At 37.8% G+C, this 10,798-nt stretch overlaps 1 protein-coding gene across 2 annotated transcripts; it reads left to right on the top strand.

Annotated features, from left to right (window-relative positions):
* Window positions 1-3,443: 3,443 nt before the first annotated feature.
* Window positions 3,444-8,506, top strand: LOC139194903 (peptidyl-prolyl cis-trans isomerase FKBP16-3, chloroplastic). Of its 2 annotated transcripts, XM_070819937.1 has the most exons (9): window positions 3,444-3,661; window positions 3,762-3,922; window positions 4,322-4,605; window positions 5,328-5,411; window positions 5,919-5,968; window positions 6,925-6,973; window positions 7,438-7,512; window positions 7,702-7,817; window positions 8,029-8,506. In XM_070819937.1, exons 1-9 carry the CDS (start codon window positions 3,639-3,641, stop codon window positions 8,030-8,032), a joined length of 846 nt encoding a protein of 281 aa, XP_070676038.1. In that variant the 5' UTR covers window positions 3,444-3,638; the 3' UTR covers window positions 8,033-8,506. The 2 variants fall into 2 exon arrangements, with proteins under 2 accessions (XP_070676038.1, XP_070676037.1); XM_070819936.1 differs by lacking the exon at window positions 8,029-8,506 and having other exon boundaries at window positions 7,702-7,927.
* The last annotated feature ends 2,292 nt before the right edge of the window (window positions 8,507-10,798 follow it).

The raw sequence follows: 10,798 nt of genomic DNA, 5'->3' as shown, positions 1-10,798 counted from the left end.
GTCTCCTTTCCCAGCTGCCAAGGGCAGCTGTTTTTATTCTTCTTCTTTCCAGCTGCCAAGGCAACCTTTTTCTTTCTTCTTTCTAAAATTATTCCCCCAGCTGCAAAGCAGCTCTCTTTCCTTCGCTGGCCCTTTGCTGCACGTCCTCACTCCTTATTTTATGCGCCCCCGCTGCTGCCAAAGCAGCATCTGCCTTTTTGTTTTCTGTTTTTCTATTCCATCTTTTCCCGCATACTCCTGCCTTCCACTCCTCACGTTTCCACCTTGGATTCCTTTCTTTCCAGCTGCAAAGCAACTTCCTGTTGTTTTCAGAAGTGAAGAATATGGGAGTCAACGAGGTAAAAAAAAAATATAAATCATGATGCTCTCTTGCTCCCTCTTTGACCGACTCTCCCCATTTCTTTTGTTTATGCCGTGACATAATTCTACCAATAATCCATGACAGAATGAGAACGACTAAAGCAATTTTTGACGAATTTATTATTTAAAACTCATTTGTGCTATTTTTATTTTCTTTGCATAACAAATCCTATAAACACAAAAATAACGTAAATAGCTCAAAAATGTAAGGAACTAACTAAGAAAAGACGAGTGAATTTAAAGTAAAAATATATATAAATATGATCCGATCAGTTAGTATGGGGGATAATGAGGAGCTGATAATGCCTATATCAGATGAAGAGTGCAGCTTTTCAAATTCCGGCTTTTAAGTCGCCAGGTTCGGATAAGTTCTCGAGTGGTTTTTTTCAGGATCATTGGGAGGTGGTGGGGGTGAGATTATTTTGATGGTGCAGGCTTTCTGGCATTCAGGTATATTGTTGGAAAAAATCAATCATACGCATATAGTGCTAATCCCAAAGGTTGCGTGCCCAAGGAAGATGACACAATTACGACCGATCTCTTTATGTAATGTGTTATATAAAATCATTGCGAAGATTATCATGAACCGAATGAAGGTGGTTTTGCCAAGAATTATTAGTATGAATTAATCCGCATTTGTGGCGGGGAGGCAAATCCAAGACAATATCCTGGTTGTTCATGAGATTTTGCATTCTTTAAAGATGCAGCCAGCTGGTGAAGATTAACATTTGGTTATGAAATTAGACATGGTGAAGGCGTATGATAAGGTGGAGTGGAATTTTTTGTTGGCAATGATGCGTAAACTGGGTTTCTGTGAAGAATTTTCCAAGAGAATTGAGGCATGCATTTCCACTGTTACTTATAGCATTTTGATTAATGGTTCGCCAAGCGGATACATTCAACCACAGAGGGGTCTTAGGCAATGAGTTCCAATGTCTCCGTTATTGTTTTTTATTTGTGCAGAAGGTTTATAGGCACTTTTACGTCGAAATGAAGAAATTGGGGTGCTTCACGGTATGCAGGTTGCCCCGGGGGTTGTGTCTATCTCACATCTATTTTTTGCGAATGATTCGGTGATTTTTTATCAAGCTTCGGTACAAGAGGTCCAGGGAGTAATAGAGGTGCTTGATTGTTATGCGGACAGTTCCAGGCAATTTATTAATCGGGAGAAAAGCTCCTTATTTTTTGGAGCTAATTTTTCTAAACGGCAAAGGAAGACAATTGGGCAATGGACTAATATTCAAGATAGAGATTGTTTTGGGAAGTACTTGGGTTTGCTAGTAGATTTTGGGCATTCCAAGCGTGTGGTGTTCGAAGAAGTCCGAAAGGGTATGGATGCACGATTTAATGGATAGGCGGAGCAATATTTGTCTCAAGCAGTAAAGAGGTGTTAATTAAGGCGGTTGCAATGGCTATGCCAAACTACGTGATGTCTTGTTTTAAGCTTCCGGTGAGTACGTGCAAAGAGATGGAGCGGGAAATAGCGAGATTCTAGTGGATGGGAAACAAAAAAAATTCTGGAATGCCTTGGATTGCATGGGAAAAATTGAAAAAGAGAAAGGCAGGGGGCGGATTGGGGTTTAAGGACTTACAATGCTTCAACCTTGTGTTCTTGGCTGGCGTTTAATGATGGCTCCGGACTCGCTATTGGCTCAGGTACTTAAAGATAAATACTTTCCGAACACAACTTTTTTGGATGCAAAGTTGAGGTATAAATCATCATGGGGTTAGAAAGGTATTTTTCAGGGAAAAAAATTTCTTGAAAGGAGGTTGCGCTAGAGGGTGGGGGATGGAACGAATATCAAAGTCACTGGAGATCCTTGAATTCCTATACCTAACACTTTCAAACTTCAAACTCGAAATGCCTTAAGGCCGGAATGGGTGAGCGATTTGATTGATTTTGAGTTGGGTGGGTGGAATATGGAGATGGTACATGAGTTTTTTGATGAGGAAGAGTCAAAGTTAATTTTAGGAATACCATTGAGTTTGTTGGGCTGTAAGGACAGGTTTATTTGGCATCATACGAAACATGAAAGGTATACGATTCGAACGGGGTATAAGGTGGCGATGGAGTTGCAAGCGAATGGGGAGTTTGGGAGAAGAGATACGAGCATGGCAAGTGGGAAAGATGAATGGGACTGGTTGTGGAAAGGAATTTGGGGGCTTCATGTTCCTAATAAACTTTATGTGGAGATGCTGCAACGGTTCGCTGGCGATAAGAAAGAACTTGCTTCAGAGACGTATGAATGTGGATGGTAGGTGTGCGATGTGTGGCGCTGTGGAGGAAACGGAGGAACATCTTTTTTTTTTTTGTGTATTTAGTAAACTGTTCTGGTTTTGCTGCCCATTACAATTGATTCGTTGTCTCTGGTGGGAAAAGACTTTAAGGAATGTTGAGAGGCTTTGCTGTCACGTATTAAAGGAATGGTAAGGCAGGAAGATGTGGTGTTTCAAGGGAAAACATGGAATCCAATGGAGGCAATTGAGGTATGGAGGAGACATGTGGGTGAGCATTGGGTATTTGAGAAGGAGGTGAGGGATTCTTTGGTTAACTAAAAGGAAAGTGGGGCACGAGAGAACGGTGGAGCAACTGAAGGGTGGAGGAAACCAAAGTTTGGTACTTTGAAAGTAAATTGTGATGGATCATGGAATTCGAAGATGCAGCTGGGGAGTTATGGGTGGGTGATTCAAGATTTTGCAGGGTGTTTGCGGAGAGCAGAAGGGGGGAAATAGGCCTTTTAATTCGGCAATCTTGGCGGAAGCGGATGCCATTCGTGCAACACTTGTGTTTTGTAAAAACGAAGGATTTACGAAGGTGGAGATTGAATCGGATGCCCAGGTGCTATTGCGAATGATTAATAAGGAGATTGAAGTGGATGCTGATTTGGAATATCTTCTGTTTGATATTGATTCTTTTTGGTGAATCATATTGGAGATGTCAAAATAAGGTTTGTGCTGCGGGGAAGCAACCTGGCTGCTCACACGGCTGCCTCGTTTATTGCCAAACATGGTGGTCCATTTGTTTGGGACGAGATAGGCCCTAAAATTTTATTTAATATTCTTACTATGGATGTAAACATTTCAATTAGATTAAAATTAAAGTCCCATGTTTTGACAAAAAAAAAAAAAAAACTAAATTTTTCTTTTTTAAAAGCAAAAAATTAGAAGAAAATGAAAAGCCCAAAACAGAGAACGGGCCTCCCATTTTTCGATCAAGTTCCCTGAAGATTCTGAAAGAGGGAGAGAGTGCACAAGATGAGGTTTAACTGGCGGCATAGATGAGCGGTTGTCGGCGGCGGAGGTAGGCTGGGGGGGCTTTGGTGTTGTCCGGTTGTAGTGTCTTTTTCTAAGTTTTTTATTTTTTTATAGAGTTAACGGAGTTAAGTTGGTGTGAAATGCAGGCAGAGGGTGGGCAGAGGAAACCTTGGCACACCAGATCTGCGCCCAGGCTGGACCGACCATATTTATACAAACAACAAGATTTCGTTATCCGTTTGTGGACGTTACAAACTCCTCACTTCCAGCATGGCTTCGTCTTCCTCCACTCTGCTCTTTCCATTTGGTAATCACTTTTGTTCTTCATTTTTCTTATTAATTTATTTATTTACAATCCATGCATTACTTTACCATCTTCGTAGTTCTTATCAATCTCAGTGTGATTCATTACAAACCCTAAATTCGTAACTGTAACATTTTCCCCTCTGTTTGGAGGGAGAGACGAAAATGTTGAGACCAATCGAGAATGTAGTGAATTATCCATTCCAATTCAATCCTCGAGAGCAAACGAGGCCTAAAAATTGATACATCAAAAGGTGTTTAAACGGCTTGTGATCCAATCCAAGAAGCTTTGTGCTTGCTCGTGTGTATGTATGCCGCGGCTTTAGATATGCTGTTTCTCTTTTTAAGTTCTACCGAAATGCAATATCACAGTTTTAGTTCTGTTGCTTTTCCTACAAGTTAGGTTCATCTTCTGGAAAAAGGATGTCCGCAGATTACCAAGGCGTTTCCTGCGACAGGGTTCAAGGGATGCTTATCCGATGTTCTAATTCACAAGTTACTGTAAATGCTACAAGGTCAAGAGTATGTAAGGATGCGTTTAATGTGATCAAAAGAAGAGATATGATAGGGTTGCTTTTCGGAGTTTCAAGCGCTGTGACAGGCGCATTTGAAGCTGAGGGAGCTGGTCTGCCCCCAGAAGAGAAGCCTCGACTGTGTGATAATTCTTGCGAGAAGGAGCTTGAAAATGTATGGTGAGGTTGAATTGATCCCTTGGCTGCATTCTATATGTTATGGGAGTTCAGCTGTTAATTATTCACCTCAAAACTCTAGCAGGCTGTAAAACTTGGATTTTACTGATGTCTCGATTTATTCTCTTAAGTCCTTGAAATTAATATAAAGTTTAGGAAATAATATCTTGATTAAACTCTTAAGTCTTTAAAAATTAGCTCAAACTGGAATGAACGAAGTTACGTTTTAGGGGAAAGTTTTTTTCTGTAGCTCGCCCAAAGAAAAAGTTCTACTTAGGTCTTTTAGAATCAGCTATAAATGATATTTTCCAGGCATTAACGTTTAGGTTCAAAATAGATAGGGATTATCTCAAAGTTATTAACCAATCCAAGGTTATAAATCTAAGTTCTAAATTATGATTCTGCACCCTAAAACAATCAACCATGTCAATAAAATAGATACCAAGTTAAAGAAAATTGAGTAGAAGTGAGGTCTTCACAACGCTTCCCGCAGGAGCCATCTTAAGCTTGAGAAATACTTGCACAACTTTATAACAGCTCATATGAATGCACACTGTGGCCTTCATTTGGTAAGGACTGGATTGTTTTTTATTAAAGTGGTCATACCGATTCTTTTCTTTTGCGAGTTCAGTGGGTGTCTGTCAGTGGCAAATGCCTTTTGTTGATATGATCTATCAATTGTACTGGTAAATGATGTTTGAAATTGTCACTTTGTTGAAGGTGCCTATGGTAACTACAGAGTCTGGTTTGCAGTACAAGGATATTAAAGTTGGTCAAGGCCCCAGTCCACCAGTCGGTTTTCAGGTGAGTAAGATTTAAATCATCCTGGCTTGTGAGAACTAGATTTCACTAAAAAAAAAGGTCGTACCCAGTGCACAAGGCTCCCGCTTTACGCAGGGTCTGGGAGAGGTGAATGTCGGCTAGCCTTACCCTACAATCTAGAAAAAAAATGGGATTTTCTGAAAGCGTTTGATGTTTGTGGGTTTCTTGATTATGTTGATTGATTGATTGATTGATTCTCATACTTGGTTTGTGTTATGAGCATGCGCTTGATTATTAAAAAAATTGAATGAAATTTTCTTATCTGATATTGTCTCTGGCCCCCTCATCTCGGCTCTTTTGTGATTCCCTCTTTCTTACCAATAGACTTCTTACAGTCCTTTATAGAGTCACTGGTGGTTATTTCTTCTGAAGCCATAGCAGAGAGGATTGTGCATACTTAAATCTACCCTGTCGATTTATGGACATTTGTTTTTTGTGTTTCTGACTCTTATTACATTGGCGCTGTTTGCATAATTTCTGTATTAACAGGTAGCAGCGAATTATGTAGCCATGGTTCCATCTGGACAAATATTTGACAGGTAAGCATATTGTTATATCTTGATAGAAGTGGAAAATAGAAATGAAATGGCTTAATGTAGATCAGATGATCTTTTGGTAAGAAACATAAGTTTATGAAAAATAAAATATAGCTGCGGACAAGTTGTCCCTCTAAAGATCTGAAATTCTGAATCAACAAAGAGAACGTTGGAACCCTCGTTTCTATTTGTCATTATTGTCCTCTCTTTCAGGTTTGAGAGTGGCAGTTTGTGCCTTTGACCGGTAATGAGGAGCTACTCTCACCTAATCCTCTATTTATTTTTTTGTTTGAAAATTTTGGACACCAAATTCTGAGTTTGTCCCATGAAACCTCCAGCCCATTTCCCCCACATCCGAGTTTATACAGACTACTACTCCATAATACCTTTTGCCTTCTTACCATCACTAAACTTATTGTGCTTCTCACGAAAAAGGGTTATGCATGTAGTTGGGTTTACCCAACTCAATCAACTTCCCTGAACAGACTCAACCACCAGTATAATGCTATTGGACAGTGAAGAAACAAATGATCCGCATTTTCAATCTCTACATATGCACCATTGGGGAGAAAGACAAAACTGTGGGTCTTCTCCTTCTGATCAAATCACAGAGGACTTACGGTTCAGGGTTTCAGGGTGCTGATTACTGGTTGTATCGTGCGTAGACTAACTAGTGTAAAACCACAGTGCATAACTTTTGCTTGCTGCTTAATGATATTTATAAAAGGCTACTATTATCCAACAATAAGGTATCTGAGAGAGATAAAATTCATATTGGTAATGTATAACTGTATAGTCTTGTTATTTCCTAAAGGTTTGCTGTGCCGGGCTTAATTTGTGGAGCCGTCCTACATTTTTATCTTTTTTTCTGTGTAACGTGTCTTGTACTTGACAAGTTTTGATGGTGGGTAGGACTAGACTCAGTTTCTTACTCTTTTACTCTTTCTTCATTTGTACAGTTCATTGGAGAAGGGTCAAGTTTATATATTTCGTGTTGGCTCTGGTCAGGTAAGCTCTACAAATGTCTTCAAGCATTTATTTTTTATTCATTCTATTTTGTTTCCATCACCCCACCTCGTCACTTGAGAAGAGTAATTCGGGTTATGATATTGTGGTCTGTTTGTAGGTAGATTTCAAATTCAGTCTACTTAACATTGAGTCTTCTTGAAACAATTAACACACCCCCAAACACGACACATTTGGTTTCCCAGTAATCAATGGAATAAGGGGTATTGATGTTGTTCTGGGATAGCATGTTATCATACAATAACGCAAGCAAAAAAATTAATAAAAAGAAGAAACCCTAAAGAATCAAATCATAGATGACTAAAGTGATGTCTCAAGGGTTCTTACTGCATCATTTGAAGTGCTTTATCACATTTTCAGTTTGTTATAGGAAATTCCAAAGCGGAACAACTTTCGTAGGGGAAATGAATGTTTGCTAATATTTGTAATTCAAATGAGTGGAACAGGTGATCAAGGGACTTGATGAAGGGATCTTGTCCATGAAAGTAGGTGGGAAGCGACGACTCTACATCCCAGGATCGGTAAGGCTTTTACTTGGCTTTCTTTGAAAACTAAAAAGGAAAAAGAAAGGTCTCGAAAAAAACCTAGGACCTTATTCCAAGCATTGTGCATTTGGAGTGCTTTACAGTTGAACTGTTGAAGTGCTTATTCTAAGAAATCACAGCAGGAGGGTTCTAACCTTTGTGCCTTTTTCCTCTGTTTTTTATTAGCTGGCGTTTCCCAAGGGTCTCAATTCAGCTCCAGGGAGACCAAGGGTGGCTCCAAGCAGTCCGGTTGTTTTCGACGTGAGCTTGGAATACGTACCAGGCCTTGACATTGAGGAAGAGTAAGAGAACAGATGCCTCTCTTCTTTTATATATTTTTTTCTTTGTAGTTTTTTATCTTTTCTGAACACAGGAGCAACAAAAAAGATCCATTAATTCAATTTTTTCTTCATATTTTTTTGCAAAAAAATATTAAATTGTCTTTCCTTAGATTGTTTCGTGAGATTTTAGAACATTATGCTGATCAAATCCATGTGAATTTGATTGTTTAAGATGAGGTAAGTCCAAATTCTCCACACTTTGGTGTTGCTGGTTTTCTTTTCAACCCTTAATAGAAGGACAAATCCGCACATGGATGTCTCATTACACAAACTAACAGAAATCAAAGAAGCACCATTAGACTAAGCGATAGTTGGTACTCAGAAGCCACTGAAAGAGAAAGATTCGTATCGCTCTCAAGCAACTAGCTGTGGTTGCTGGTGGGAAGAGGGTTCATTGTTGAGGCACAAACTGTTTGATTTTCCTAAATTAAGAGTTGAGTTTGCTGAATGATATATAGGAGGTTGCAGGAGCAGCATCTCTGTTGGGAGTAACATTTTAAGTACAAGCCCTTGTGTTTTGGAGATATGTAAATGTGGTTTGACCCACCTCTTCCATTTTATTGCTTTCCTTTTCTCTTCTGAGATGAAAAAGAAGATGCAAATTCATATAAATATTTACATTTTTCACCCAAAATTATTATTTTACATCATTTTACCCGACTTGAGATGGATTTAAATCATAAATAGCCTTATTTTTTTAGCAAGGCGAATCAAACCTAAGATGTAAATTCACAAAAAAAAAAAAAAAACCATTTGCATTAAGACACTTAGTACCATATACAGCGAGTTCGAACCAAATAGTTATGGTTGACCCATTTTAGATTAGGAGTGGGCTTTCGGGTGGATTGGTCGAGTTAGGCTTCAAGTCGTTGGCTAACCCAATAGCTTTGGGTTGGCAATGTTAGAACCCATTGCCATCCCAAGAAAATGGGCAAACCAAACCATTCTTACGCAAGTTTGGGTGGGTGGGTGGGTTCTACGAGTTGGGATTAATTATTTTACTTTTTATTCCTAATGTGAGTATGGACATCACTACATGTTAGTTAATATTTAAACTTTATTATTAAAATAAAGTATAAATAGAAAAGTGCGTTTATTAACAATTGAATTTTATGTATTTGTCCATTTGATATGTATATACAAACCCTTTAAGGAAAGAGATTCCTATTTATTTATTTTTAAAATGGGGATTTCCACATCAAAATTTAACGATCTGAACCGTCTACTTTGTAAGTCTCGATTCATAGATCATTCTTGCAAAAATTAAATTCAATCCAAAATCGTTTGCCTACTTAATTATCACGATGAAATTTTAATGTTTTTTAAATAACAAAGTGTTCTTCAATTTGTTTAAACTCAATTAGATTTACTATGCCACATAGAAACAATGCAACTCAAACGAAAGTAGCAACCCAATTAGCAAATTGATCACGGACATAGCCACCCACAAGGCTAAGGTGGGCTGTAGCCCAGGAAGGTTTATTGTAAGTGCAGTCCTCTCTACTCACCCATTTCTATTTCTCACACATCCCTCTCTAGTTTTCGACCTTCACATGGAATGAATTGATGAAGATCAATGACAAAAAATTAATAAGGATATGTGAATAGCACTACCCTTTCTTTTCAACTCATGCTTTAATGATTTATGTTAAGGATGTAGCCTATATAGCTCACTCCATTCCAATACATATTATTATTTTATGTATATTTAGTAGAGGAGGTAATAAATAATATTTTTTATGCTAAAAATAATAAATTAGTTCTATCGCCCCTCCCCCTTCTATCCTATTCATTGAAGAAAAATACCATTTACTCTATGCGATTTAGCCTCTGTACTTCTTACTCAAGAATTTAGTTTACAATTAAATCCCTATCTCCGCAATTCCTTACGTTTCGTTACGATTTTCCAATGAATGTAACCTTCGGTACATTCTTTTGTTAGTACATCAATATTTTTACATTAAGTGGAGGGGAAGTTTGGCAAAGCCACACAATGGGCCTAATTTGATATCGAATTCACAATCCACGAGATTCGAACATAAGACGTCTCACTTCCAAATAAAGAGGAATACTACAAGATCGTAGTACTAAGTGGCCATTCGGTACATTCTTAATTGCTTTATTTACTTATTCTTGATTTATTTAGTAGGTTAATTCTTTATAGAGAGTTTTAACGTAAAGCTTGCGATACTGTTCACTTAAACGAAAAACCACATTTTTACATTAAAAAGTCAATCATGGTACTATTCACTTTACCCTTTATTTTGTCCTTATCGTTAAAACTCAAAGTTTTCATGCCATTTTCATTAGTTTTCCTTTCTTTATATGGTCCTTGAAGTTGGATTTGGATCCCATTCAGATCTAAATTGTGAGGATCATAGGGATCCTCACATTATAATCATTTATCGTGCATCGTGCGGTCATAAATCATTTGACTTTTTTTATTTAAAATTAAACACAAATAGTACCTGATGAAAACTAGTCGCACAATGTACGATGAACGGCTAGGATGTGAGGATTCCTAGGATTCCCACAAAGTGGATCCGGAAAGGATCCTCTTCCCTTGAGTTATTGGTTAGGATTATGATTTCAAGAATTGTTTATGTTGTATTGTTATTCTTTTATATTGATTACAAGTACATGCACGCATAAAATGGTTATGAGTGAGAGAGAGAGAGAGAGAGAGAGAGAGTATTTTTAATCAGAAATATGTTAAAACTATATGTAGGTGAGGCTTTCAAACAAACAACAAAATTTCAGTTGTATGCAATCACATTACTGCCCATATTTCTTATTTATGTTTAGTTTTAATTAGAACGATAATTTAATAGAATTTTGGTTGACAATGAAAGTTCTATTAATATTTAGTTTAGATTATATAATTTTATATAAGAAAAAAAAACATATGATTTTAGGACACTAATTTCAACTAGCCCGCTCAA

This window comes from Malus domestica, chromosome 04, assembly GCF_042453785.1.
Source record: "Malus domestica chromosome 04, GDT2T_hap1".
NCBI lineage: Eukaryota > Viridiplantae > Streptophyta > Magnoliopsida > Rosales > Rosaceae > Malus > Malus domestica.
Note: the sequence above shows the minus strand (reverse complement) of the source record. Positions and strands in the feature narration are given on the sequence as shown.

Excerpts from the sequence above, each read along its gene's own strand:
- LOC139194903 (XM_070819937.1), top strand. The coding sequence starts at position 3,639 with ATGAGCGGTTGTCGGCGGCGGAG. Across the intron at positions 5,412-5,918 it reads GTCCACCAGTCGGTTTTCAG|GTAGCAGCGAATTATGTAGC; the intron begins GTGAGTAAGATT and ends CTGTATTAACAG. Across the intron at positions 7,513-7,701 it reads GACTCTACATCCCAGGATCG|CTGGCGTTTCCCAAGGGTCT; the intron begins GTAAGGCTTTTA and ends GTTTTTTATTAG.